The sequence below is a fragment of the Opisthocomus hoazin genome, chromosome 32 (genome assembly GCF_030867145.1).
Source record: "Opisthocomus hoazin isolate bOpiHoa1 chromosome 32, bOpiHoa1.hap1, whole genome shotgun sequence".
Taxonomy (NCBI): Eukaryota; Metazoa; Chordata; class Aves; order Opisthocomiformes; family Opisthocomidae; genus Opisthocomus; species Opisthocomus hoazin.
Genome location: NC_134445.1, coordinates 1921669 through 1948164, shown reverse-complemented (window position 1 = coordinate 1948164; position 26496 = coordinate 1921669). Strand labels below are relative to the sequence as shown.

At 75.0% G+C, this 26496-nt stretch overlaps 4 protein-coding genes across 6 annotated transcripts; 3 read left to right on the top strand and 1 right to left on the bottom strand.

Annotated features, from left to right (window-relative positions):
* The first annotated feature begins 615 nt into the window (after window positions 1–615).
* Window positions 616–13378, top strand: BAZ2A (bromodomain adjacent to zinc finger domain 2A). The gene is given in 30 exon segments (XM_075445784.1): window positions 616–695; window positions 3645–3782; window positions 4240–4824; window positions 5219–5338; window positions 5612–5791; window positions 6036–6242; window positions 6315–6375; window positions 6441–6549; window positions 6699–6800; window positions 6874–7084; window positions 7198–7259; window positions 7374–7439; window positions 7522–7710; window positions 7808–8062; window positions 8432–8646; window positions 8769–8843; window positions 8988–9150; window positions 9266–9325; window positions 9401–9536; window positions 9617–9660; window positions 9662–10177; window positions 10458–10683; window positions 10803–10958; window positions 11031–11194; window positions 11285–11568; window positions 11644–11776; window positions 11883–12029; window positions 12100–12320; window positions 12400–12543; window positions 12631–13378. Coding segments are annotated over 29 exon segments (5139 nt in total). The 5' UTR covers window positions 616–695; window positions 3645–3646; the 3' UTR covers window positions 12803–13378.
* Window positions 13379–16347: 2969 nt separating this feature from the next.
* On the bottom strand, window positions 16348–19615 carry RBMS2 (RNA binding motif single stranded interacting protein 2). Of its 3 annotated transcripts, none has more exons than XM_075445761.1 (13): window positions 19514–19615; window positions 18755–18903; window positions 18599–18657; window positions 18421–18512; window positions 18172–18329; window positions 17955–18034; window positions 17768–17877; window positions 17620–17666; window positions 17431–17524; window positions 17274–17321; window positions 16711–16818; window positions 16535–16612; window positions 16348–16456 (listed from the first exon to the last, which is right to left on the bottom strand). In XM_075445761.1, the coding sequence occupies exons 1-13, from the start codon at window positions 19577–19579 to the stop codon at window positions 16376–16378; spliced, it is 1170 nt and encodes a 389-aa protein (XP_075301876.1). In that variant the 5' UTR covers window positions 19580–19615; the 3' UTR covers window positions 16348–16375. The 3 variants fall into 3 exon arrangements, with proteins under 3 accessions (XP_075301876.1, XP_075301878.1, XP_075301877.1); XM_075445763.1 differs by having other exon boundaries at window positions 16711–16773; XM_075445762.1 differs by having other exon boundaries at window positions 18755–18900.
* Window positions 19616–20714: 1099 nt separating this feature from the next.
* LOC142365182 (uncharacterized) lies at window positions 20715–23160 on the top strand. Its single transcript, XM_075445760.1, has 5 exons — window positions 20715–20986; window positions 21726–22046; window positions 22115–22267; window positions 22347–22427; window positions 22868–23160. Exons 1-5 carry the CDS (start codon window positions 20771–20773, stop codon window positions 23078–23080), a joined length of 984 nt encoding a protein of 327 aa, XP_075301875.1. The 5' UTR covers window positions 20715–20770; the 3' UTR covers window positions 23081–23160.
* Window positions 23161–23563: 403 nt separating this feature from the next.
* On the top strand, window positions 23564–26217 carry MIP (major intrinsic protein of lens fiber). Its single transcript, XM_075445708.1, has 4 exons — window positions 23564–24392; window positions 24826–24990; window positions 25115–25195; window positions 26038–26217. The coding sequence occupies exons 1-4, from the start codon at window positions 24033–24035 to the stop codon at window positions 26215–26217; spliced, it is 786 nt and encodes a 261-aa protein (XP_075301823.1). The 5' UTR covers window positions 23564–24032.
* Window positions 26218–26496: the final 279 nt, after the last annotated feature.

The following is a 26496-nucleotide window of genomic DNA, read 5'->3' as shown; positions in this document are numbered from 1 at the left end:
CCCGCGTTTGAAGGCCGCGGTCCCTTTAAATGGCGGCGCGTCCCGCGCGGCGGAGGGGGCGGTGGCGGGCGGTGACATCACGCGGGGCCGGGAGCACCTGCGGCACCGGCACCGCACCGGGACCCGCACCGGCACCGCAGCGGGCCCGGAGCCCCGGGTAGGCAGCGCGCGGGAGACGGCCCCCCCCCCCCCGCCGCCGCCGCCCCGGTACCCGGAGGCTCCCCCGGGCCCTGCGCAGCGCGTGACGTCACCGGGGATCCCGGGGGCCGGGGCAGCGCGGGGGGGTCCCCGCGCCGAGCCGGGAGCGCCCGGGGGGGTCGGGCCGGGCCCGGGGCTGCGGGACGGGGAGGGAGGGGGGGGGTGGGCGGCCCCGCGCGGGGATTCCCCCCGCCCTGACCCCGCCGGGGGCGGGGATCCCCTCCCACGTGGGCGCGCGGCCCGCCCCCGCTGACGCGCGGCGCCGCTCGCGGTGACGCCATCGCGGCGGCGGTGACGTGCGCGCGGGGGGCGGGGCCGGGACCGCCCGGCGGCGCGAGGCGCTTCCTGCCCAGCTCGCTCGGCTCCGCGGGCCCGGTGCGCTCGGCCCGGCCCGGCCCGGCCCGCCCGGAGGGGTCGCGCCATGCGGAGCCGCCTCCCGCCCGGCGCCGCCTGAGCCGGGCCCGGGGCCCCGCCGGGCCCGCGCCGCCGCCTGCCAGGTGCGGGGTCGCGTCGGGCGGGGGGTAACGGGCCGCGGCGGCCGTTAACGGCGGGGGTGGGGGGAGCGGCAGGGCGGGCCTGGCGCGGGGGGCCGGGGGCGGCCCCAGAGAGACCAACCCCCCCGGTCCCGATCGGTGAGACCCCCCCCTCCCTCCGCACCCCGGCCCCCGGCGAGGACACCCCCCGCCCCCCCACTCTTACCCGCACCCGGCACTCCCCCGCTCCCCACCCGGTGACGCGTCCGGGCCCGGCTCGGGGACCCCGTCCTCGGGGGCGGCTGCGGCTCCCCCCGCTTTCCCGTCTGGGGCCAGGAGGGAGCCATCTCTCCCCCCCCCGCACCCCCGCTCCGCACTGCCCCCCCCCCTCCCCCCCCGTTCCGCCGCCCCCTCCCGGCCCGGGACCCCTGCAGCGGCGGGTGGGGGCGGGGCGCGACCCCCTTCCCCGCGAGACCGGGCGGGGGGGCGAGGGGGTGGTGTCCTTGCCGGGGGGACCTGGGCAGGGGGGGACCCGAGCCCGTGTCCGTCTGTCCGTGTCCGTCCTTCCCCCCCCGCAGGAAGCGGCCGGGAAATGGCAGCCGGGCGTCGCGTCGCGTCGCGTTGTTTTTGAAACGTCCTTTGGTACCGGGCGGTCGCTGCCGGGGCTCCGGGGCTGCAGGCTGGGGCCGGGCGCCTGCAGACCCCCAGGGTCGGGGGTCTGGGACCGAGTGCCCGGCCCCTGCCCACAGTCCCCGCGCCACGGGCCGGTGGGTGCCAGCGCCGCGTTCGGGCGGTGATGCCGGGGCAGCGGGTGCTGCCATCTCGGTGGGAGCTCAGCCCCGCGCACCCACCACGTCGCTGCCGGTGAGACCCTGCCGGTGCCACCGGGCCCGAGACTCCTGTCCTGCCGCCGGCGCATCCCCGTGCGGCCGCGTCGCGGCCCTCACCCTCCTCGCCTCGCCCGCTTGCGGCCGGCTCCAGTTTCACGCCGTGGCCCAGTTTGCGGCTCCGCGCGGTCACGTGCTGCCCGGCAGCGGGGGGAGCGGGGCCGCAGCCGGCAGCAGCCCCAGCCTGGGCGGGAGGTGACGGCCTCTGCCCGCACCGCGCCCAGCGCTGGCTGCGCTCCCGGCGATGCCGCGGGCAGCTCCGGCACCCCTGGGGCCCGGGGTGTCCCCACGCCAGGGCTGGGCCCCGCTCATCCCCGGAGCAAGGGCAAGTCGCCACGTGCGGCCGTGCCGCAGCCCCTGCTCTCGGGCAGCCGCTCCCCGCAGCCGGTGCTGCTGCGGCGGGGTCCCGGACCCCCAGCTGGTCTCCGCTCTGCCCCCGCCGCAGTGGATTCCCACCTTCCCGGCCTCTCCCCTCGGCGCCGCGGTGCCTCTCTCCCGGCCCCCTCCCCGGGCCTGGCGCACTCCCAGTCCGGCCCAGTCTGGCCTGCGGCTGCCACCTGCCCGGCTCCGGCACGGCCCGGTGCGGCTGCTCCCACCTCCGGCCGCCGTGGCGGCGTTCCCAGCCGGTGCATCACGCACCGGGTACAGCCAGGAAGGGTTTTTCCTTTCTCCGCCGCCCCGCGGCTGGGTGCCCCGCACCCACCCGGGGCTCTGGGCTGGGGTTGGGGCAGGGGCAGGCGCGGGGGGGTAAGGGGGGGTGGCTCGGGGCCACCCCGGGGCAGCCGGAGCGACGTGCATGCGGCAGCCACGTCACCGCCCATACGGGTTTCTCTGGCGGATGAATCACCGGTGGCCCCGGCCGGGAGACTGCACGGTGGCCATGGCCCTGCCTGGGCACCGGCGGGCGCGGGCATGATGAAATCCCCGCCCGGGTTTCGACACAGGCCGCGCCGCGGGATGCTGCTGAAGTGCCATGTCTGCCGAGCGAGCGGCGGCATCGGCCCTTCTGGAGAGGTCGGCAGAGCCTGGGCCGCCTTGGCCGACGACGGGTCCGGCGCGTGCGGCAGGATGGGGGATGCGGGTCACGGCAGCCCCGTGGGGCGTCCCCGCGGGACCCCCAGCACCGCGGCTCCCGTCTCGCCTGCTGGGCTCGGCTCCCCTGCACCGCCTGCTCCTCGCCCCACGTGCCAGCACCCCGTGGGCCACTGCCAGCCGCGCCGGTGGCACCACAGGGTCCCATCCTGCAGCGAGCCCCCGCCGGGAGCGCGCCTCGCGGCGCGGGTTTGGAGGGAGCACTCCTCCTCCCGGGCGCTGAAGGTCACCGGCAGCGCTTGCCCGTACCTGGGCTGTGCAGAGCCAGCGCCAGGGCTCCAGCTCGCTCCCGGCTGTGGCATGAGGCCGGCCTGGATCCTGCCTCGGGTGGCTGCTGCGGCTGTCCCTGGAGCTGCGCCTGGGGGGGACGGGGCTCAGCTCCCCTCTGCCGGGGGGGTCGTGGCGGGGGCACCGGCTGTTACCGCAGAAGCGTCTCTGTGCCGGGAGCGCAGCGTTCCTCGGGGAGTGCCGGGCTGTGCCGGGCCCCGCAGTGTCACGGAGCCGATCGGGGGGGGCCGGTGCTCTGCTGGGAATCGGCCCCCGCGGCCGGGAGCCTGCGCTTGAGCCGGGCGCGGAAGAAGCACGGGTGGGTGGCGAGCCGGGGCGCGCGGTGATGGCCGTCCCCGGGGATGCTGGGGCGCGGTGCCGAGCCGCGTTCACACTGGTGCCGGCTCCAGGCCCGGGCCAGCTCGCGGCAGAGGCAGTGTCGTCTCGGCTGCGCGGGGGCCCGGCGAGGGGCTCCGCGGTCCCGGGGCATTCACCGTGGCTCCGCACCCCCTCCCCAGCCCCCCACGTTTCTGTCGAGCTCCCGTCGGGTCAGGACTCGCCCTGCCCGGGCTGGGGCCTGGCGCATCCCCAGGCTGCTGCGGCGGCAGCGGGGCATCCCCACCCTCGCCGCGGGCCCCGGTGCGGGCGGCAGGGCCGGGCGCTTGCCGCACTGGCAGCCCCGTGCCCCGCCGGCAAGTGACCGCGCTGCCTCTGCTCCCCTCCACAGAAATGGAAACAAACAACCATCTTAACTTCACCGGCCTTCCCTCCGCACCCGCTGCCTCAGGACCGAAACCCACGCCTGCCTCAGGGGACAGCGCCTTCGCCCACGGCCCCCCGCTCGCCTTCCCCCCGCAAGGGAAAAGTAAGTGACCCCGCAGAGCGGCACAGCCCAGCCCGGGGACGGAGGGGCTGCGGCGTCGGGGGCCACGGCCGCTCCCCACGTGTGGGGCTGTGCCGGGGCTCTGACGCGTGCCCACACCTTGGCCTAGAAACGCGGCCGTGCCGGAGCGGGGTCTCTGCCTGGATCTGGCCGGTCAGCTGATCTGGTGCAGCCCGGCCGGGCGATCAGCTAAGCCCCGGCGTCCTGCGGCTCTCGGGCGACGCCGGTGAAGCCCCACGGCAGGGCGGGTTTCGCCGAGCGGGGACCCGTGCCCAGGGCTGCGACTGCCTGGCTCTGTCCTGGGGCAGGGACTCGATGGCTGCCGGGACGGATCGTCCGGCCATCCTCAGCCCCTCTCACCCAGGCCGGCTCCGCGCGAGGGGGTGTCGGAGGCCCCGCAGCGCCGCTGACCCGGCTCTCTGCTCCGGCTCCCTGGCAGGTCTGAACGGGGGCATGAATGTCAATGGCTTCTCTACTGTATCTCACGCCAGTACTTCAGGGACCTTCCCCCCCAGCTCGCCACACGCCGGCACGCCGCCGGTCCGCGCCTACGACTGCCTCTGGGACTACGCGCCCTTCCCACCCGGCGCCCTCAAGGACGGCAGCCCCCCCGCCGCCCCGCTCCCCGCCCTTGCGCAGTTCCCGCTCAACGGCGTTGCCGGGGGGTCCCAGCCACCGTCCCCGGGCCATGGCACCAATCTGCGGGGGGCTGGGCTGGAGTTCTGGGGCAACGGCACCCCCGGCCCCATGGGGCTGAACTTCGACTCGCAGGAGCTGTACGACTCCTTTCACGACCAGAGCTTCGACCTGATGCAGAATGGGCCGGCCGGCTTCTACGCGGCCGCCCAGCCCTCGCCCATGCTGGGCGCCGGCACCCAGCCCTTCTCGCTGCCATCGGGCCCGGCAGAGGAGCCGGGCGCCGGCGAGGGAGACGCCGATGCCGCAGCCAAAGAGATCCCCCCCGCCATCGCGGAGAACGGGGGTGGGCTGGTGGGCAGCATGGAGCTGGAGGAGGCACAGCCAGGTAGGAGCCCAGTGCTGCCGGCATGGGCAGAGCTCCGGGTGGGCGGCCAGCAGCCGGGTGCCGGATCCCGGGCCGGGATGGTGGCGTTGGTGTCGTGCGCCCCGCATCCTGGCCGGGGTTTGGCCTGCCGCAGCGCGGAGTTGCTGTCGGGATCTCGTTAAGGCAGCCGGGCACAGCCCACGGTGGCACCGCCGGCACAGCGGCATTCCGGCTGCGCGCCATGGGAGGGCTGGGTTCTGGGGGGTCCCGGCAGCCACCCGTCCCGGTGCGTGGTGCGGCAGCTGCTCATCCCGGGCGATGTCCCGGTGCGGGGCGTGGCAGCCGCTCGTCCCAGGCTGGGTCACGCCGCGTCCCGCTGCCGCAGGGCCCGTCTGCGGCCGGTTGTTCCCGGCAGAGGTGAAGATGTGCGGCTACCCCGGGGCTGCCCCTGGCGCCTCGCCCCTCGCCCCGCGCCTGGAGGACGCCCACCTCCTCGGTGATGCCGCGCTGGAGCCCTTCGGGCCGCTGGCTGGAGGTACGGGGCAGGGGGGTGGTGGGGCCGGGGGGCTCCGGGCAGGGGGTCGGGTGGCGTCGCCGGGCTCTCCCCTGGTCCGAGCCCTTCCCCGGTGTGGGCTGGTCCCGGGTGCTCGAGCCACCGCCACGGCCATTTTGTCTCACGCATCCTAGTGGGGAGCGGGGCTGTAATCCCCGCGCTGCCAGGGTGGGGATGGGGTCCCCGAGCCCACTGCCCCCCCCCCCCCCCAGCCCGCACCCCAGGCCTGCCCCCCACCGCCCGCCGCTCCCCCAGGCCCCGGTGCCGTGGAGCTCTACGCGATGGACGCAGCGCAGCTGGTGGGCGACAAGGCCGCCCTGGAGGAGCCCCCCGACCTGCCCCCCCTCCATGCCGCCAGTCCCTTCGGCCTGCTGCCCACCAGCCCCCCGCCCGCCCCGCTGCTCGCCGGCCCCGGCTCCCCGCACACCCTGCACGGTGAGTCCTGCGCCACGGCCTCGCGCTGCCGCAGCACCTCGGGTCCGAGCAGGCAGGGACCCCGCGGGAGCCGGTGCTGTGCCAGGGGCTGCGGCCGGCGCTGGCAGGGACCCCACGGTGATGGGTGCGGCCCCAGCACGGGGGGATGTGCGGCCACGGCCCCCCGGCATGGCTGGCGTGTGGCGTGAGCAGAGCAGGACGGCGGCCGCGCTCGGCGGTGACGTCCCTGACCGTGGCTCCGCAGATGGCAGCATCGACCTGGACGGCAGCAGCCACGCAGAGCCGGAGGAGTCGGCGTCACTGGAGCTCGACCCACGGCTGGAGCCCGAGTCCCCGGCCCCGTCTGCAGAGGAGGAGGAGGAGGAAGAGGCCGCTGACAGCGGTCCGGAAACTTCGGCCGTGCCGGAAGGAGAGAGCGAGGAGGCCGCCCCGCCAAGCACCTCGGCAGCAGGTGGGGCCGAGCCCCCCACGGGTGCCCCCTCCCGCCAGCGCCCCAGCCCAGCGTCCCGTCCCCTCTCTGCAGGTGACGTCCCGCGCCGGCGCATCGCCACGCAGGAGGAGGTGCGCTTGCCCCTGCAGCACGGGTACGTGGCGCCGACCCCCCGCCTGCCCCGCGGCCCCCGGCCCCGGCTGAAGGTCCCTGTTGCAGGTGGAGGCGGGAGGTGCGGATCAAGCAGGGGAACCATCGCTGGCAGGGCGAGACCTGGTACTACGGGCCCTGCGGGAAGAGGATGAAGCAGTTCCCAGAGGTGATCAAGGTACGGTCCCCAGGGCGCTCTGCCGCGGCCCCCCTGACGCTGCCAGAGGCCCTGGCTGCAGCAGATAGATGCTGCTGGGAGCTGCAGGTCCAAGCACTGAGCCCCCCTCACGACCTTCCTCTTCCTCCTCCTCCTCCTCCTCCCCTCAGTACCTGAGCAGGAATGTGGTGCAGGATGTCCGGCGCGAGCACTTCAGCTTCAGCCCCCGCATGCCAGTCGGAGACTTCTACGAGGAGCGGGAGACGCCGGAGGTGGGTCTGGGGGCAGCAGAGCCGCCCCGGCCCCCCCCCCTGCAGCAGGAGGTGACCCGGGTTTGCGCCGCAGGGTCTGCAGTGGGTGAAGCTGAGCCCCGAGGAGATCCCCTCGCGCATCCAGGCCATCACGGGCAAGCGCGGGCGACCCCGCAACGCCGAGAAGGCCAAGCCCAAGGAGCCGCCGGCTGCGAAGCGCGGCCGGGGCCGGCCTCCCAAGGTCAAAATGGTTGACTTGCTGAGCAAGACGGACGCGCGGCTGCTGAAGAGGCTGGAAGCCCAAGGTACCCCCTCCGTGGCCCCGCCAGCTCGGGGCAGCTGCTGCAGCCCCTGGAGCCCGGCTCTGGTGGGAGCCCGGCGGCCGGCCCGTCGCCACCCTCCCGCTCTGCTCTCGCAGAGGTGCTCAGCGATGAGGACAAGCTGAAAATGAGCAAAATCAAGAAGAAAATGAGACGGAAGGTAAGAGCGGCTGCGTGGGGCTCGGGGTGGTGCTGGGCCCCCCCGGGTCTGGCGCAGGGGCTTCCCTGGTGCGGGAGGGCCACCAGGTCCCTGAGCTGGTGGTCTCCCCTCCAGGCCAAGAACAAGCAGAAGCAGGACGCCAAAGCCCCCAGAGCGAAGGAGACCAAGAAGAAGTGCAAGGTGAGTCTGCAGGGTGCGAGGGGGCCGGGAAGGGGCAGGAGACGGAGCCGCTCTCCCCACGCGCCCCGGGGTCTGTCCTCAGGCCAAGGAGAAGGGCAAACCGGAGAAGGGCAAGGAGAAGGCGCGGCCCAAGGAGAAGAAGGGGAAAGGGGCTCGAAAGGCGGACAAGGGGCCGCTGGCCCAGCGGCGCGTGGAGGAGCGGCGGCGGCAGCAGCTCATCCTGGAGGAGATGAAGAAGCCCACGGAAGACATGTGTCTGGGTGACCACCAGGTCGGCTGGGGCATGGGGGGCTTGGCTCAGCGAGCCGGGGGGCCGGCAGCCTGCCCGGAGCCTCACCAGCCCCGACCACCCCCCTCCTTCCCTGCAGCCCCTGCCAGCCTTCTCTCGCATCCCGGGCCTAATCCTGCCCAGCCGCGCTTTCTCCAACTGCCTGACGGTTGTGGAGTTCCTCCAGAGCTACGGCAAGGTCCTGGGCTTCGACCCGGCCAAGGACGTGCCCAGCCTGTGCACGCTGCAGGAGGGGCTGCTGGGGGTGGGCGCCGGCGCGGGCGAGGTGCAGGACCTGCTGGTGCGGCTGCTGCAGGCTGCGCTCTACGACCCCGGGCTGCCACCCTACTGCCAGGTGAGCCAGCCCCCCGCCCCTTCCCCAACCCTGGCCCCTTCCCCAGCCCGGCCCCAGCCCCCTTGGGGCTGCTGCGGGCTCAGGACAGGGGAGCCCAGGTTTTGGGGGTGCTGCTCTGGCTGCAGCCTCCTGCGCCCAGCCGGTTCCCGGCCCCTGGCCACCCTTGGGGCGCTCCCGCATCCGTCCCACTGCGGGGCCTGGAGCCCTGCCTGGGGCACCCTGGGGCTCGCTCCTGCCCAGGCTCAGGTTCCTGGCCCTGGTTTTCCCGTCCGCGGGGTGCGGGAGTCCTCCCTTCCTTGTTTCTTCCCCGCCTGGCAAACCCCCGTGGGGCAGGAGGGCTCTCCCCAACCTCCTCTCTGCTCTGCCCAGTCCCTGAAGATCCTGGGGGAGAAGGTGTCAGAGATCAGCCTGAACCGCGACACCGTCTCCGAGATCCTGCGCTGCTTCCTGACGGCGCACGCGGCGGGCGAGGACCTGTGCAACGCGCTGCGGACCAAGCCCTTCCAGGCACTGCCCCCGGAGAAGAAAGCCGCCATCCTGGCCTTCCTGGTGAACGAGCTGAACAGCAGTGCCCTCATCATCAGGTGAGCGCGGGCGGGGGGCTCTGATCCCGGCCCCTCCTGCCTGCGGGCACGGCGCGGGCAGCGTGGGCATCTCGGCGTCCGGCGTGGAGCCGCACGCCGCAGCCAGCCCCGTCTCCCCACAGCGAGATCGACAAGACGCTGGAGAACATGTCCAACTACAGGAAGAGCAAGTGGATCATCGAGGGCCGGCTGCGCAGGTGGGTGGGGGGCTGCCGGTGTCCCCCGGGGCCGGGGGTCTCAGGGCGGCGTTGCTGGTGCTGCGGTGCGGCCGTGCGCTGGGGCGGCCCGGGAGCGGGGTGTGCTCGGGGCGGGCGGCGGATGCCTCGGCTGCGTCTCGGCAGGCTGAAGGTCGCCCTGGCCAAGAAGACGGGTCGGCCCGAGGCCGAGATCACGGGGCTGGAGGATGGCCGGCGCCGGCGCAGCTCCCGCCTGACCGAGGAGACAGGGCTGGAGATGGAGGAGGAGGAGGAGAGCCGCGGACGGAAATACCGCCGGGAGGAGGAGGTGGGGCGGCCGCAGGGTCCGTGGGGAGCGGGCAGGGGGGCAGAGGGGGGGACACACCCTTGGGGTCTCTTCCCCCCTGGCCGTGGTTCCCTGACAGGTGCCGTCCCCTCCCCAGGTGGACACGTCTGCGTCCAGCGTCCCGGAGCTGGAGAGGCAGATCGAGAAGCTGGCCAAGGTGAGCGGGCGGCGGCGGCGGGGGGCTCGGCTGCGGGGCGGCGGGGCCCCTCACCGCCCTCCGCTCTCCCCGCAGAGGCAGATGTTCTTCCGCAAGAAGCTGCTCCACTCCTCGCAGACGCTGCGGGCGGCTTCTCTGGGCCAGGACCGGTACAGGCGCCGGTACTGGGTCCTGCCCCACCTGGGCGGCATCTTCGTGGAGGGCACCGAGGGTGAGCGGGGAGGGGCCCCCGGGAGGGGTCGCCCAGCCTGGGGAGGACCCGCATCTCACCCCCTCCGCCTGCCCCGGCAGTGGCCGAGCCGGCACCCCAGGAGCCCCCGGAGCAGAAGGCGTCCCCCCCCCCTGTCCCCGGTGAAGGAGGAGCCGGTGGACGTGCCCGTTCTCAGCCGGACGAACTGCGCGGCCCCACGCGCCCGCGGCCGCCCCCGGAAGAGCAGAGAGGAGCCGCCGCCGCGCTGCGGGCCCAGACCCCCCCCGGTCAACGGGGCCCTGGAGGAGCCGGAGCCGCTGGGGCAGAGCCAGCACGACCTCAGCCAGTCCGCCTTCCTCTCCTGGCTGAGCCAGACGCAGGCGTCCCTGCTCAGGGACTCCGTCCTCACCCCCGACAGCAGCCCCGGCAAGGGGGACGCGGGGCTCCCACCACCCGAGGCCCCGTCGGACCCCGTGGAGGAGGAGGAGGACAGTGCCGCAGAGGCCGCAGAGAAGCGGGGGCCCTGGTTCAACCTGCTGCCCCGGACGCCCTATGACGACCGAGCCCCCCTCGCTACCTCTTCTGCCGAGCCCTGGCCGCGAGCCGCCCCGCAGCCCCGGGGTCAGCCCTGTGACGAGCTGCCCAAGGCCTCAGCCAGGCAGGTACGCGCTGGGGCCCGGCCAGGGCGGGGGGAGCGGGGTGGGACCCCCTGGGGCTGGGGGATGCTGTCCTGGTGGCGGCACGCCGGGAGCCCGGTCTGGCTGCCCCAACCCTCCGGGCTGAGCCTGTGAGAAGTGGAACAGCCACGGGGCAGGGGGGTCGGGGGGCTGCGGGGTCGGGGGGTCAGGGACTGCGGGGCCGGGGGGCTGCAGGGTCAGGGGCTGCAGGGAGCCGAGGAGCGGGTGCAGGCCGGGCCCTGCTCAGGCCCCCCGTCCCCCCCAGCTGAACGGGCTCCCCACGGACGACCCCGCGGCTCCCCTGCTCGCGTCCACGCCGGTGCACACTGGTGCCAGGGCCCATGGCGCCTGTCCCCGGAGCCGGAGCAGCCTGGAGAAGCTCCAGGACCTGCCAGGGCAGCCCAAGCGCCGAGGGCGGCCACCCACCAAGTTCTTCAAGCAGATCGAGCAGAAGTACTTGACCCAGCAGACAGAGCAGCCCATTCCCCCCGGTGAGAGCCCAGCCGCTGCGGGACCCCCGGGGAGGGAGCGCGGGTGCCCCCGGCGCGGTGCTGAGCGCGGCGGCATGGAGCGCGGCAGCGTTGCTGAGCGTGGCGGCGTCGCCTCGCAGAGATGCGCAGTGGCTGGTGGTGGCTGCAGCACCCCGAGGAGCTGGAGGCGGTGGCTCACGCGCTGCACCCGCGTGGCATCCGGGAGAAGGTGCTGCACAAGCACCTCACCAAGCACCGGGAGTTCCTGCGGGAGGTCTGCCTGCGCGCCGCCACCGGTAAGGGCTCCCGCGCCGCCGGGGCGGGGGGCTGCGGCCGAGCCCCGCTGAGCCCAACCCTCGCGCCCCCAGACCCCATCTTCCAGCGGCGCCCCGAGGCAGCCGGCGCCGCCGTGTCTCCGGAAGCCGTGGCGCGGTGGTCGGTGATGGAGAGAGCCTACGAGGCTGACCTCGCGGTGCTGCAGTGGGTGGAGGAGCTGGAGCAGCGCGTGCTGATGGCAGACCTGCAGATCCGCGTAGGTGCCGGGACGCGCGCCGCCGCGGCAGGGTGCTGCGCTGCGGTGGCCGCAGCCGGGCGCCTGCCCCAAGCCCCTCTTCTCCCCCAGGGCTGGACGTGCCCCAGCCCCGACTCCACGCGGGACGACCTCCAGTACTGCGAGCACAAGGTGGAGCCCCTGGAGGACATCACGGTCCGGAGCCGGCGGGACGGGCTGCCGCTGCGCCGGGAGCGCACCAACCCGCTGGACCTGGCGGTGCTGCGGCTGGCGGCGCTGGAGCAGAACGTGGAGCGGCGCTACCTGAAGGAGCCGCTGTGGCCGCTGCACGAGGTGGTGGTGGAGAAGGCCGTGCTGAGCCACCCCGAGGAGCTGACCCTGGGCCCCACCGAGATGTGAGCCCCGCGCCGCGCCCCACCGCGCTGCCGGCACGCGGCCGGCTCCAGCTGAGCGCCGTCTCCCTGCCGCAGAGCCTACGAGATCACGCCGCGCGTCCGGACGTGGCGGCAGACGCTGGAGCGGTGCCGCAGCGCAGCCCAGGTCTCGCTCTGCATCTACCAGCTGGAGAAGTCCATCGCCTGGGAGAAGTCGGTCAACAGAGTGGTGAGCGCCCGCGCCGCGTCGTGCCGCCGAGTGGGAGGGCCAGAGCCGGGGCCGGGCACCCCAGGGTGGCGGGGACCCCCCCGCCGCTGAGCCCCCCTCCCCGCAGACCTGCCTGGTGTGCCGGCGCGGGGACGATGACGAGCACTTGCTGCTGTGTGACGGCTGCGACCGCGGCTGCCACCTCTACTGCCACCGGCCCAAGATGACGGAGGTGCCCGAGGGCGACTGGTTCTGCTCTGTCTGCGTCTCCCGGGTGGGTCCCGGGGCAGCCCCCACCCCACCGGCGCCGGGGGCTGGTGCTGACCCCCATCCCCTCCCCGCAGGCAGGGGAGTACCGGGACCCCGTCTCGCCCCGGCGAGGCAAGAAGCGGAAGCGGGGGCGTCTCTTCGGGGGGACCCTCGCAGAGGAGGAGGGGAGCCCGCGGCGCCGGCCGGCCTCGCGCCGCCACGAGGGGCTGCCCCGCTACGCGGACAAGGGGCTGTCCCCCACCAAGCGGAGGGCTGCGACGCTGCGGGGCCAGCCCAGCGACCTGACCTTCTGCGAGTGAGTGGGGCTAGGGGGCGTGGGGGGGGGCAGCGCTGCGTCCCGGGGGCTCCCCCTGACCCCGCCGCGTCCCCCCCAGGATCATCCTGATGGAGATGGAGTCGCATGAAGACGCGTGGCCCTTCCTGGAGCCCGTCAATCCCCGCCTGGTCCCCGGCTACCGCAGGATCATCAAGAACCCCATGGACTTCGCCACCATGCGCGCGCGGCTGCTGCGGGGCGGGTGAGCGGGGGTCCCACGGGGAACGGGGGGGTCCCTCAGGGGCCGGGGGTCCTGCCCACCACCCACCGCCCTCCCTCCCGCCCGCAGGTACTCGAGCTCGGAGGAGTTTGCGGCCGACGCCATGCTGGTGTTCGACAACTGCCGGACCTTCAACGAGGACGACTCGGCGGTGGGCCAGGCCGGCCACGCCATGCGCCAGTTCTTCGAGAGCCGGTGGGAGGAGTTTTATCAGGGAAAACGCGCTCCGACCCCGCCCTGAGCGGGGCGGGGGCCCCGTGCCCCCCCAAAGGACTCCCCTGGAGCCGATCTCGCTGCCTGCTGATCCCGCGCGGGGCCCCCCCGGCCGGCGCGAACGGGCCCCCGCCCCGTGCGGGCACCCTCGGCCCCTTCCCGCTGCCCGGACCCCCCCACCCCCCAGCACCACAAACTCACAGACTGTGTAAGCCAAAAAGAAAAAAAAAAGAGGTGTTTTTTTTCTTTCTTTCTTTTAAATTTTATTTTCTGATTCAGAAGAGAAGCAGCCCCCTGCCCCCCCACCCCCGCCGGGAATATTTAATAATAGCAATAGTTCGTAGTGAATGTGTCCGAGCGCTCCCGCGCCGCGGCGCCATGCGTTAACGGCCAGTAAAGTGGACTTAGCCCCCCCGCCTGCTGCCCCCGCCCCGGCCGGGACCCCCCCACCCGCGCAGACACTTTACGGGGAGGGGGGGCCCCGGTGCAGCCCCCACTGCCCTCAGACCCCCTGCCCGTGGCCGGGGCAGGCGCCGGCCCCTCCCCACCTGGCTCCAGGGACCAAACTGGGGGGGGGGGGGGGGCCCGCAGCCCCTTTCCCTGCCTCCACGTCTCAGGAAGAGCCCCCCCCCCCCCCCCGAGGACCCCAGGGCTGGGGTCCCGGCCGCCCCCCCGGGGGTCCCTCAGGGACGCTACTGCAGGCCCGGGGGGGCCCAGCCCCTGCTCCCCCCAGCACAGACTTGAAGCCTCAGGCGGGCGTTTGGCCCCCAGACTCCCGCCGGGTCAGGAGGGGTCGCACGGGTGGGGGGGTCCCCCCTGGCTGGTGGGGGTCCCCGCCCGTCCCCGGGCCCCCCCCACGCAGTGGGCAGCCAGGGAGGGGGACGGGGCCCCCCCAGCCCCCCCGGCCAGGATATTACGGGTACTCGCTCTGGGGGTTTGGCGGGGCTGGGGGGGCCCCGGGCGTGTCCCCCCTGGCCCCACAGAGCACTGAAAACAACTCACCTACCTGGGCAGGAGGGGCCGCGGCCCCCGCCCCCCCGAAGTAGCCTTGTTTCTAGCAGGTGACCTCAGAAACTCTCGTGTTGTGTTGCTGCGGCCGGCGTGGAGGCGGCTGCGCAGGAAGGGTTCTCGTTGCGGGGGGGGCCGTGCCTCGGTCCCCCGCCGTCAGGGGTTTTTTTTCCGTCGTGGGAAAGTTTTCGGGAGTCTCCGCATCGTTCTCGTGTTCGTTCAGTTGGAGTTGCCCCCCCACCCCCCCGGTTTGACACCCCTCTGCCCCCCACCCCCCCACGGCTGGCGCCCGCAGCCCCCCCCCCCCGGGCCCGGGGGTGGGGGGTCGGGGCCGTCTCGCTTTGCCCCCCCCCAGCCCCAGTGTCCCTGGCCGGGGGCTGCGGGAGCATCGCGGCCCCCCCCGGCTGGGCCCCCCCCCCAGCCCCCCGACCGCCTTTTCTATAACCAGCCGTGTCGTTGAGTGACTTTTTGATAAATGTACAGGTTTTGTGAATTTAAATTTATTTCTTTCTATATTTTTAGGACCAATCTCATTTTTAAGAAGGTCTGACGGGGGGGGGGGGGTGGGGGGGCGCGCTGGCCCCCCCCCTCGCCGTTGCCTGTCGATGTCCCCAGAGCTGTAGGACCCCGCGTGTCGCGTTCCAGAATAAACGACTCACGTTTGATAGAGACCTCCTGGTCCGCAGCCTGTGTGGGGTGAGGGGGCTGCGGGGGGGGCTGTGGTGAGCTGGGGGACCCTGGGGGGCTGGGGGGGCTGCGGGGGGGCTGGGGGGACCCCAGAGGGGCTGTGGGGATCCCTGAGCTGGGGGGGATGCTTGGGGGACCCCTGAGCTGGGAAGGGGGTGGCTGTGGGGATCCCTGAGCTGGGGGGGATGCTTGGGGGATGCCTGAGCTGGGGGGGGGGCTGTGGGTACCCCCCGCTCCCCCTCTCCCCAGACGACAGAGGCCGTTGCTTTTATCGCGTTTTTATTTAAAAACAAAACAAAACAACCTCGAAGGGGGGAGCGGGGTGGGGGGGGCGAGCGCGGAAGCGGGAGGAAGGAATACAAAACTAGAAACCTCTCGAGATTTAAAAAAAAGCAACTTAAAAACCTGTACAAAATGCGCTACGTATAAATTAACGGGGGGGCAGGAGGGGACCGGGGGGGCCTCGGCATCTCCTCTGCAGCCCCGGCTCCCCAGGGCCGGCAGGACCCCGAGGCTCAGGCCCCCACCCCGACAGCGGGTGGGGGGGGCCTCAGCGTGGGGTCCCAGTGCTCCCGGACTGGGGGGGCCGTCTGCGGGTCTCCCTCTTTGGTTCCTTCCTGGGGGGGGGCCTCGTGCCCCCGACCAAAGGGGCCGTGCCCGGGGGGGCCGGGCAGTAGCAGCAACGGAGGAGGTGGGTGATGGCTGGAAACCGGAGGGGTGGCATCACCCCGGGGGGGGGGGAAGGGCTGGATCCCCCCCCACCACCCTGGGCTGAGCACGCACCGAGCTGAGGGGTGAGGTAGATGTGTGGCGGGGGTCCCCGCTGCCCCGGGGGGGGGCCCTCGGCCCCGGGGGGGACCGGGGGCCCCGCTGCCCCAGGGGGGGCTGGGGACTCTGCTGCGCTGGGGGGTGGGGGGGGGGGCTGGAAGAACCGGGAGACCCTGGGCAGAGTTGGCGGGGGGGGGGGGGGCACGGCCGGCCCCACAGCTGGAAGCAAGTGGGGGGCTGCCCCCCCCCCCCCCCCCCGCGGGGAGGGACGGACAGACGGACGGACCCACGGCGTGAGGTCGCGAAGCCGGGGAGGGCGGGCAGGGGGGCAGCTCGGCCCCCCCCCCCCCGCCCCCCCCAACGACTCCGTCAATCTTTGGTTGCAAGAGCCGCCGCCGCAGCCCCCCCCCCCCCCCCCCGATTGTCGCTGCGGGGGGGCAGCACGGGGCCGGGCCCCGCCCCCCGGACGCGGGGGCTGTAAAGTGCCTGGCTGACCCCCCGGGGCGGGGGCAGGGGGGGTTATTGCACTCGTCCTGCCCCCCCCGGGCCGGGCGGGGCGGGGGCGGTGGCAGCATGCGGGGGTGGGGGCGGGGCAGCACCCCCGGCCCTGCGGGGGGGCTGGTGCCCGGAGACTGGACCCCGCGGGGGGGGGAGGGGGGGGGTCCGCCATCGCCCCCGCCCTGGTCCCCGCGACCGGCCCGGGCAGCAGAAGGCACGGGGGGCACCGCGGCGGGGGGGGGCTGGCGGGGCCGCGGGCCCTGGAAGCACGAGGGGGGGCGGCCGGGGACCCCCGGCCCCCCCCGGGGCAGCGTTTGCCTTTACCTTTTTTTTCTTTTTTTTTTCCTTTTTTCTTTTAGTTTTGTAGAAAATGCGGGAGGAAAAAAGCCCTCCGGGGGGGGGGGGGGGGTGTGCGGAGGGGCTGCCCGGCCGCGGGGGGGCAGCGCGAGCTGCGGGACCCCCAGCACAGGGACAACCCCCCCGGGCTCAGGGACCCCCGGCCGGGGGGGGGGGCGGAGCCTTCCCTAGGCGGTGGCGGCGGCGGCAGCGGTGGTGGGGGGGGGGGGGGGGGGCAGCGCCAGGCAGCGGACCCGGCACGGCCCCTCCGGGGGGGGGGGGTCCCTGGGCCGCCCCCCCCCCGCTACTTGGCATAGGAGTAGGGGAAGGCGCCGGGCTCGGACGGGGACTCGACGGGGCCGTGGCCGGGGGCAGCGCCGCCGTCCTGCGGAGAGCCGTTAGCCGGGCCGGGACCCCCGGGACCCCCCGCCCCCCCCCCCCCCCCCCGCGCCCCCCATCTCACCTCCAGCGGGAGGCCGGGCGGCCCAGGCGGGTACGGCGGGATGAAGGCTCCGGGCACCGCGGCGGCAGCAGGCACGTACTGGGGGGGGGGGGGGCAGCGGCGTCAGCGGGGCGGGGGGCTCGGGGCGGGGGGCTCGGGGCGGGGGGGGGGGGGTGCGGGGGTGGCGGGGTCCTTACCGTGCCGGCACTACCCAGGGAGAGGTGGCCGAGCTGCTGGGCCAGGGGTGCCACCACGGAGGGCTGGAGGGGGACGGCGTGGTCCACAGCGGGGGCCAGCACCGCGCCCTGCATGGCTCGGTCACCGGGGGGGGGGGGGGGGGGGGACACGGGGGAGCAGGGGGACACGGGGGAGGGGGGTCCTGCAGGGGCAGGGGACTGGACCCAGGGAGACACAGGGCGTGGCGCTGCGCGGGGCCTGGCAGGGCCATGGGGCGGGGCTGTGGCCACAATGGGCGGGGCAATCCTAAAGTGGGCGGGGCCACAGCCACAGTTGGGGCCTTGTCAAAATAGGGTGGGGCTGTGGGGAAGTGGGCGGAGCTGTGGCCACGATGGGCGAGGCTGATCTGAGCTGGGCGGGGCACGGCCTTAGGGGGCGGGGCATGGCCTTAGGGGGCAGGGCGGGGCTGCAGAGGGCAGGGTGGGGCCGGGGGTGCTGTCAGGGCATTGCAGGCATGGGTGGGGCACCAGGCGGGGCCGGCGTGGGTGGGGCCGGCATGGGCGGGGCACTGGGCGGGGCTCACCGTGGGCTGCACGAGGTAGGACTGGTGCATCCAGGCGGGGCCGTGGACCTGCGGCAGCGGCCGGGTGGGAGCGGGTGGGGGCTCCCCAGAGCACCCCGCCCCCCCCCCCCCCGCGGGGAGCCCCACCCCGGGACCCCCTGCCCTGCCCCCCCCATACCTGGTAAGAGGAGACAGGGGAGGGCAGGTAGGGGCCCAGGGCAGCGGGGGCCAGCATCCGGCTGGGGGCCAGGCCGTAGGGCACCGGGCAGAACCTGGGGGGGGGGGAGGTCAGAGGGGGGGGGGGGGGACGTGGCCAGCGGCCCCCACCCCACCAGGGGTCTGCGGGGGGGACCTGCAGGGCACCCACCCATTCTGCAGTGCCGTCGCGGGGTCGTAGGCCAAGGTCACAGTGCCCTGGGAGGGGGCAAAGGGGTCAGCGCGGCCCCCCCAGCAGCCGTGGGGTCTGCACTGGGCAGGACCCCCTCCCCACGCCCCCCCTCAAGCCCCCTGCTCACCGCGTCGCCATCCCGGGCCCAGGCTCTCCCATTAGGCACAAACTTGCCCTGGCTCTGCCGCTTTTTCTGCCCCCCATCCGCGAACTTGCAGAGCAGCGGGTCTGGGGGGGCTGCAGGGAGGGGCCGTCAGCGCTGCTGGCTGACCCCCAGCCCCCAGCCCCCCACGACCCCCCCCTGTGGTGCCCACCTGGCACCCCCGGGGGTGTCTTGATGTACTTCCCGTTGAAGTGGGTGATGACGGCCTCGCACTTCTCCGTGGACTCCATCCTGGGGGGAGCGGGGCTGGGGCGGGGGCCGCGCATGGGACCCCCAGCCTCCCCAGGCCCCCCGGCGCCAGGCAGCCCTGCACCTCCCCCATCCTCCCAGGCCCCCCCGCCCGCCGCGGAGCCCCTGGCCCCCTGTACCGTGCGAAGCCCACGCCGCGGCTGGCCCCGTGGGGGTCCCGCAGGATGCGGGTCGAGACCACCTGCCCGAAGGGCTTCAGCAGCGCCTCCAGCTCCTGCTCGTCCACCCCCAGTGGCAGGTTCGAGATGTAGAGGTTGGTGGGGTCCTGCTCCTGTTGCTGTGCGGGGGGGTCAGGGGGCCTGCCGGGCCCAGCAGGGGTCCCGGGGGGCTCTGGGTGGCGGGGGGGGCCCCGAGGGGCCACGCTGTACCTTGGCCATCTGCGCCTGCACCCCGCTGGCCTTGAGAGCCGTCACGGCCTTCTGCGCCGCCGTGGGGCTGTCGAAGTCGACAAAGCCATAGCCTGGGGGGGGGGGGGGGGGGGGCTGGTGGTGAGAGGGACCCCCAGAGCACCCCGCCCCCCGCCCTGGCCCTTCAGCCCCCCCCAACCTTTGCATTTGTTGGTCGTCTTGTCCAGGATGGCTTTGGTGGAGACGATCTTCCCGTAGCTGGGGGGGAGGAGGGGGGCTCAGTGCCCAGCAGGGCCCCCCACCCCGCACGGGGGGGCCCCGGGCGGGGGGCAGTGGGGACCCCAGCCCCACTCACGGCTGGCAGAGCTTGACGAGGTCCTGGTCCGTGGTGCCGGGGTGCAGCCCCCGGATGTAGAGGTTGGTCTTGCTGAGCTGCTCCGTGCCCCCCCCGGCGGGGCTGGGGCTGGGGGGGCCCAGCGGCTGCGCCGGCGGCACGTAGGGCTGCTGGGGGCAGGGGTCAGCGCCCACCGCGGACCCCCAGACGACGTGGGGGCAGAGCGGGGCCCAGGGCTGGATCCTGCCCACCCCAGGCCCCCCCCCGCCCGCAGGACCCCCAGCCTAGCACAGCCCCTGCCCCCCCCCACCCCGCGACCCCCCCCCCGTCCCGGCTTGGGGCATCATCCCCCGGCCCCGGCTGCCCCCCACGCGTGTGCCGGCGTGTCGTGGGGGGGGACCCTGCCCGGGCCGAGGGGGGGGGGGTCCGTTACCCCATGGCGGGGCGGGGGGGGCGCACACGGCCGGGCGCCGTCTCGAACCCGCGCTGCGCCACAGACACGCCGCCCCCCCGCCCCAAAACGGGGTGACCTGGAGGGAAACTGAGGCACGGGGGGTTCCCGGCTCAGCCGGGCGTCCCGCCCTGACCCCTGTCCCGAGGGGGGGCTGCTCCCGTGAGCCCCTCCGACACTCCCCCCGCATCGCCAAGCCCCGGGGCCGCCGTCGGGCCCGGTCCTTGGCCGTCGGGGCCGCGGGACCCCCGTCCGGGGGACCCGCGGCCCCGACGGCCAAGGACCGGGCCCGACGGCGGGCGGGGGTCCGCGGGGGGGGTCCCCCGTACCTTCTTGCCGCCCTTGCCGTAGGGGAAGGCGGGCAGGCCGGAGCGCGGCGGCACCGAGAGCAGCATTTTCCCGAGCGCGAGGGGCCGGGGCGGGCCCGCGCCCTGACGTCACGCCCGCGAGCCAGGCTGGAATCCGGGCGGGCCGGGTCCTAGCGCCGGGTTGGGGGGGGGGGGGGGGGGGGGGAACAGGACAGGGTACACGGGGGGAACCGGTCACCATCCCCCGCCCAGGCCCGGTCCGCCCGCAGCCGGTGTTAACCGGGGGCGCGGCTCGGCCCCCAACGCCCGGGGAGAGACGGCGCTGCGGGGGGGGCTGCACACCGGGGGCTGCACGGCAGCCCAGGGCCCCCCACCGGGGGTGTCACCGCCCGCCCGGGGATGAGCGTCCCCAGGCACCGCAGGGCCCGGTGCGCCGCGGCCCCTTTAAGCGCGGCTCCTTTAAGGCGGCGAAACCCCGCCCCCCCGGCCGCCATTACCCCTCGGCGGGGCCGTCGCCCCGCCCCGCGTCGCCCGCACCATGGGCGCGGCCATTTTGGAGCCGCCGGTCACGTGCCCCGGCCCCACCCTACCCGCCCGAGAGGCGGGACCGTCGCCATGGCTCCGCCCACCCCTGCCGCGTGACTCCGGCTGGCTCCGCCCCCGCGGCTGAGGGAGGGCGGGGCGCTGCCGTGTTGGCGCCTCGCACTGCCCCCTGCCGGCGGGGGGCGGCGTTGGGGGGGGCCGGGAGGGGGGAGCTGGGGGGGGCACCGGCTCTGCGGCGCTGTGCGGGGCTCTGCGGGGCAGGGCGGGCCCCGAGGGTCTCGGGAGGGGGTCACGGCGCCCCCGGGTGCTCGGTCAGGGGCCGAGCGCGGGGGGCCCGGCCTGGCAGGAGCCGGCCCGGGGCGGCTCGGGGGGGCCGCTGCTGTCCCGCTCCCCCCCCCCAGCTCCGGGCACGGGGCCCTTTGTGGCGGCCCCGGCGCAGATTGTTCTGGCTCTTTGCAGGGCGTCAGCAGGCCGCGGCCCCCCGTGCTGAGCCAGGCCCCGCGCCCGGCCCCGCTGACTCACCCGCCGCGGGGCTGCTGAGCTGGCAGCGAGAGGGGCCGGGGCCGGGGCCGGGCCCTGCTGCCGGGGGGACCCCCCGCCCCCCCGCCACGGCCCCCGCTCCCCTCGCTGCCGCCTGCGGGGTGCCCCCCCACCCCCCCCCCAGCCTTTCATCTCAGCGCCGGTCGTCGTGGCAACACCCCGAAGGGGCCCAGCTGGTTGCCATGGTGCCCAGAGATGCTCGGAGCCCGATCCAGGGGGTCCCTGCAGCCCTCCCCCGGGCCTTGCCCCGTTCCCCAGCCCCCTCCTGCTCCCGGGGGTGCCTCGTGCCCCCCTGGGGCCTCCCCTCCCCACGCCGGGGGCTGGCAGGGCTGGGGGGTGGGAGGTGCCCCCGTGCCCAGGCATCCCCTGCGCCCCGCCTGGCCCCGCAGCTGCGCCATGGCCATCAGGGAGGTAAGGCCCCGCGAGCTGCGCTGCCCCGGCCCTCTCCCGCCAGCCCCCCCGTCTCCCCCAGCGCCGTGGCCTCGGGGTCCTGGGATCCCCCCCCGATGGGGCATTGGGTGGGCAGCCCCCAACTCGTGGGGACCCCCCCAGTCTGTCATCCCAGCACCCCAGCCTGTAGCCCCAGCACAGGGGTCTCTGTATGCCCCCCACCGTGGCCCCCCACTTGCTGTAGCGCCTGCCCCCACCCCTGTGACCGTAACTCCCCCACAGCCATGGCACCCATCTCTGTTGCCATGGTGCCCTCATTGCCATGGTGCTCTGGTTGCTATGGTGACCCCCTGGCCAGGGTACCCTCGAACCACTGTACCCAGCTGCTAAGGCACCCTATTGCCATGGCACCCCGTCACCAAAATACCCCATCACCATGGCACCCCATCACCATGGTACCCGGTCACTGGGGCACCCTGTTGCCATGGCACCCCATCACCATGGCACCCCGTTACCAAAGTACCCCATCACCATGGCACCCCCGTCACCATGGCACCCTGTCACCAAAGTACCCCATCACCATGGCACCCCATCCCCATGGTACCTGGTCACTGGGGCACCCTGTTGCCATGGCACCCTGTCACTGAGGCCCGCCACCGTCCCAACACCCCGTCACCCCGTCACCCTGTCACCCCATCGCTGCGGCAGCCGTTTTCCGCGGTGCACGTCGGCGTGACGCCCGGCTGCCTTGTGCCCCCAGGAGCTGCGGAGCGGGTGCTTCTGGCGGGGGGTGCTGGCAGAGGCGACGGCGACGCTCGTCTTCGTGGGGGTGGTGCTGGGCGCAGCAGTGGCCCCCGGGCCCCTGGCGCCGGCGCTGGCTGGGGGGTTGGCGGCCGGGGGGCTGGCCCGCGCCCTGGGGACCCCCCAGGCCAACCCAGCGCTCACCCTGGCGCTGCTTTGCACCCGCAAACTGGGCGCCGTGCGGGGGGCCGCCGGGCTCCTGGCCCAGTGCGCCGGCGCCGTGCTGGCCTCCGCCGCTGCCCGCCTGCTGCTGCCGGACCACGCCGGCCTCGTCACCCGCGTGAGTGCCCCTGCCCTGCGCCGCCCGCGTGCCGGCTGCGGGGCGCTGAGCCCGGGCTCTCGCTGCAGGTGAGTGCGGCGGCGACGCCGGGGCAGGCCCTGGCCTGGGAGACCCTCGCCACCTTCCAGCTGGCGCTGGCCGCCTTCGCCACCGCCGACCGGGCGGACCCCCAGGGTGGGCTGGCCCTGGGCAGCGCCGTGGCTGCCGGCACCCTGGCCGCGGTAAGGACCCCCCCCGCCGCCCCCACCCCGGGGCTGCCACCCCCACCCTCCGGCCAGCCCTGACCCCCCTCTCCCGCAGGGGCCATTCTCGGGGGGCAGCATGAACCCAGCGCGCTCGCTGGGGCCAGCTGTCATCACCGGCATCTGGGACGACCACTGGGTGAGTCAGCGGCACCCCCGGGCCCCCCCGAGCCCCCGGTGTGGGGGTGGGCAACCCCAGCTGCAGCCTCAGCCCCCCCTAGTCCCACCCCCACCCCAGGGCAGGGGTCCCGAGCACTTCCCTGCGTTTTGATGGGACCCCCAGGACAAGTCACCCCCAGCTGCGTCCCCTGTGTGGGTTCTCCTGGTCCCTCTGTCACCGGACGGCCCCCCCCCATCCTCGTCCCTGCGACGAGCCCCTCTGTGTCCCCCCAGCCCAGACACACGATCCCCCCGTGGCTCCTCGTCCCCGGAGCAGGTTCCTGGGGTCAGTCCCCATCGCTGGTGGGGGGGCTCCGATCCCCCCATCCCTGGGCGGTGCTCAGCATCCCCCCGCAGACGCAGCTGCTGCCCCGCGTCCCCCTGTCCCCGGGCGCCCCTGACCCCGTGTCCCCCCCCCAGGTGTACTGGCTGGGGCCAGTGCTGGGTGCGGTGCTGGCCGGGCTCTCCTACGAGTTTGTCTTCGCCGCAGGCGCGTCACGGGAGAAGCTGGGTGCCTGCCTCGCCTGCCGGGACGTGGCGCTGGTGGAGACCACCAGCCTGTCCCACTCCTCGCCCGCCGCCCCCCGCGGCCCCCCGGCCCTCCCAGCCGAGCGGGGCCAGGGCATGGCCTGAGCCCCCCCGGCCCCCCGCTGCGACCCAGCCCCTGGGCCCCGACGCCGGGCCCCTGCCAGCCCCCCACCCAGCACCCTCTGTGGGCACCCAGGGCTCGGGGACCCCAGCGGGAGGGGGCTGGGGGTCCCTGCACAGGTGGCTCCAGCCCCCCCCCCCCCCCCCGGGGGCATTAAAGGCGCCTTTGGGTCAGAGCGGGGTGCAGAGTGTTGCTGGGGGCATGGGGGGTCCCGGAGGCTGCAAGACCCCGTCGTGCGCCCTCGGGGCGTGGGAGCATCCCATGGTGGGGTCCCCCCGGGCGGGTGCCCCCTCCCAGCGGCCCCACGCAAGGGCAGGGGCCAGGCCCCCCCAGTGCCCCGTGCCATGCCCGGTGCTGAGCACAGCAAAGCGCTTTGTCGCGGGCTCTGCAGCCCCGGCAGATTCCGGCGGGCGCCAATGGCCGGGCCCGGCCGTAATCCCCCCAGCCGGACTCAGCGCCCGCTAAGCCGGGCTGAATAACGCTCCTGCAGACAGCGGGGCCGCGGGGGGGGGAGCGCCGGGGGGGCACCCTGGACCCCCCTGCACGGGGCTTGGGGGGGCTGGCTCCTGGCAGGGTCGCCCCAAAGCGTCCCCCAAAACACTGAGGGGGGGGCTGGGTGCTGTCCCCAGCCCCTGTGCGGGGTGGTGGACCCCAGCCCCCGCAGAGAGCATCACGGGTCAAAGCCCCCGCTCCGCAGCAGCCCCAGAGACAGGGGGCACAGCTCAGGGGGGTCCCTGCTACCCTGGGCGTGTGGGGCTGCCCGGGGGGTCCCTCACCCTGTGTCGCCCGTCCCGCGCCCCGGGCAGCGAAGCAGTTAACAGGGGGTGGCGGCGGTGGGATCCCACCCCCGGGGCCGGCCCGGGGGGGCCTTATAAAGGTGGGTGCGGGCGGCCCCCGGGGAGGGGATCGGGGCGCAGAGGGCAGCGGGGCCAGGCCATGCGGGAGCTGCGCTCGTCCTCCTTCTGGAGGGCCGTCCTGGCCGAGTTCCTGGGCAGCCTGCTCTACGCGCTGCTGGGGCTGGGGGCCTCGCTGCGCTTCGCCCCGGGCCCCCCCAGCATCCTGGGGGCCGCCCTGGCCTTCGGGCTGGCCCAGGCCACCCTGGTGCAGGTGCTGGGCCACGTCAGCGGGGGTCACGTCAACCCGGCCGTCACGCTGGCCTTCCTGCTGGCCTCGCAGCTCTCGGTGGCCCGCGCCCTGGGCTACCTGCTGGCCCAGCTGTTGGGCGCGCTGGCAGGGGCCGGCGTGCTTTACGGGGTGACGCCAGCGCCTGTCCGCGGCACCCTCGGCCTCAACGCGGTGAGCGGGGGCGCGGGGGGCAGGGAGGGGGGCTCCGGGAGGTGGGGTGCCGTGGGGCTGCAATGGGGGATTGCGAGGTTCAGAGATGCTGGGGAGTTCGGGGCGCTGAGGGGCTGGGGGGGGGAATGGGGGATTGGGGGGTCTGGGAGATGCTGGGGGGTTCGGGGCAAAGAGGGGCTGGGGGGGGGAATGGGGGATCGGGGGTCCAGGGGGTGCCTGAGGCTTTGAGGTGGTGTGGGGCAGTAACGGGGGCTGGGTGCCCGGGAGGGGTTTGGGGGGGAGAGGGGGTTTGGGGTCCGGTGGGGCTGGGGAGCAGGGGGGGGTGACGGCCGGGGCGGTGGGGGTTTGGGGTGCTGGGAATGGGGGAGCAGCTCCATGGGGTGCCGGCTGCTGGCTGGGGGCAGGCGGGGTGCTGAGCCCCCTCCCCGTGCAGCTGCACCCCGGCGTGGGCCCGGGCCAGGCCACGGTGCTGGAGCTGCTCCTGACTGCCCAGTTCGTCCTCTGCGTCCTGGCCAGCTTCGACGACCGCCACGACGGGCGCCCGGGCTCGGCCGCGCTGCCCGTCGGCCTCTCCCTCGCCCTCGGCCACATCTTCGGGGTAAGGGCAGCCACGGGGACCCTTCCGGCGCGACCCGGGGGCGGCGGGGGGGTCCGGGGCCATGGAGGCAGCCAGCCAGCACCCCACCGCCCCGTCCTCCCCCCACCGCCCCGTCCTGCCGCAGATCCACTACACGGGTGCCGGCATGAACCCCGCTCGCTCCTTCGCCCCCGCTGTCATCACCCGCAACTTCACCAACCACTGGGTAAGTGGGGCAGGGGGCCCCCCTGATCCCCCGAGCCCTCCTCGACCCCCCTCGTTCCTCCCTGTCCCTCCCCGCTTGTCCTGGCCCTGCCCCAGCCACGATCCCTGGTGAGGGGGGCCAGCTGCCGGAGCCCCCCCAGCGACAGCAGCACCCTGGGGCGCTGGGGGCTGCACTGATGGGGTGCACGGAGCCCCCAGCCCTGCTGCACCCCCCCATCGCGGGGGCTGTGGCCGCCCCTTGCTCACGCTGCTCCCCCCGCCCTGGGAGGGGGAGCCCCGCAGGGATGTGGGGGGGACACCCGCCAGAATGGGGGATACCCATGGGATGGGGGGACCCCCCGCCGGGATTGGAGGGAGCCCACAGAGACGGGGGGATCCCCACTGGGGTGGGGGGGACCACTGCAGGGATTGGAGGGAGCCCCGTAAGGACGGGGGGGGGAGCAACCCCGCAGGGATGGGGGAACCCCGCAGGGATGGGGGGGAGCCCCGCAGGGATGGGGGGGACCCCACAGTGATGGGGGGACCCTCGCAGGGATGGGGGGAGCCCACAGGGACATCGTGGGGAGCCCCACTGGGATGGGGAAGCCCCGCAGGGATGGGGGGACACCCGCAAGGATGGAGGGGGGAGGCCCGCCGGGATGGGGGATACCCTGCAAGGATGGGGGGATCCCCCAGGGACGGGGGGGGAGCCCCGCAGGGCGGGGGGGGAGGCACCACACGGATTGGAGGGAGCCCGCCGGGACGGGGGGGGAGCCCCGCAGGGCTGGGGGGTGTCCCGCCGGGACGGGGGGATCCCCGCAGGGACGGGGGCCCGGTGCCGGTGCCGACACCGCCCCCCCGCAGGTGTTCTGGGCGGGCCCGCTGCTGGGCGCGGCGCTGGGCGCGGTGCTGTACGAGTTCGCGCTGTGCCCGCGGGCGCGGAGCCTGGCGGAGCGGCTGGCGGCGCTGCGGGGGGAGCCCCCCGCCGCCGAGCCCCCCGCGCCGCCCGCCGCCCCACTCGAGCTGCAGCCGCAGGGGCTCTAGGCCGGGTCCCCGCCCGCCGCTTTGCTGTGACGGGGCCGCCGCGCGGCGTGGGGTGCGTGTGTGCGCGGCGGGGCGGGCGGCGGGGCCTGCGCGGGGCCGGGGCCGGGACGCCCCCGGCGCCGGGAACCCCCGCCCGCTCTGTGTTCGGTGAATTAAACCTGCGCTTTATTTTGGTAACCGCTGGCGGCCGTGGCCGGGACGGGGGGCACCGGGGGGGGGGACCGGGGGGCGACCGTGCCCGTGTCGCCCCGGCAACCGCGCGGGGGCTGACGGGAGCTT

Bases quoted from the DNA above. Each gene is read 5' to 3' on its own strand.
- RBMS2 (XM_075445761.1), bottom strand. From the start codon at position 19,579: ATGCTGCTCTCGGTGCCGCCGCGCTCCGGCCTGCCCGCCTTCCCCTAC. The intron at 18,035-18,171 runs GTACAGGGGGCC...CGCTCCCCCCAG, and splicing joins CGCGGCGTGGGCTTCGCACG to GATGGAGTCCACGGAGAAGT. The intron at 17,667-17,767 runs GTGAGCAGGGGG...GCCCCCTCCCAG, and splicing joins GGGCCCGGGATGGCGACGCG to GGCACTGTGACCTTGGCCTA.
- LOC142365182 (XM_075445760.1), top strand. From the start codon at position 20,771: ATGCTCGGAGCCCGATCCAGGGGGTCCCTGCAGCCCTCCCCCGGGCCT. The intron at 20,987-21,725 runs GTAAGGCCCCGC...TTGTGCCCCCAG, and splicing joins GCGCCATGGCCATCAGGGAG to GAGCTGCGGAGCGGGTGCTT. The intron at 22,047-22,114 runs GTGAGTGCCCCT...CTCTCGCTGCAG, and splicing joins ACGCCGGCCTCGTCACCCGC to GTGAGTGCGGCGGCGACGCC.
- MIP (XM_075445708.1), top strand. From the start codon at position 24,033: ATGCGGGAGCTGCGCTCGTCCTCCTTCTGGAGGGCCGTCCTGGCCGAG. The intron at 24,991-25,114 runs GTAAGGGCAGCC...GTCCTGCCGCAG, and splicing joins CCCTCGGCCACATCTTCGGG to ATCCACTACACGGGTGCCGG. The intron at 25,196-26,037 runs GTAAGTGGGGCA...GCCCCCCCGCAG, and splicing joins GCAACTTCACCAACCACTGG to GTGTTCTGGGCGGGCCCGCT.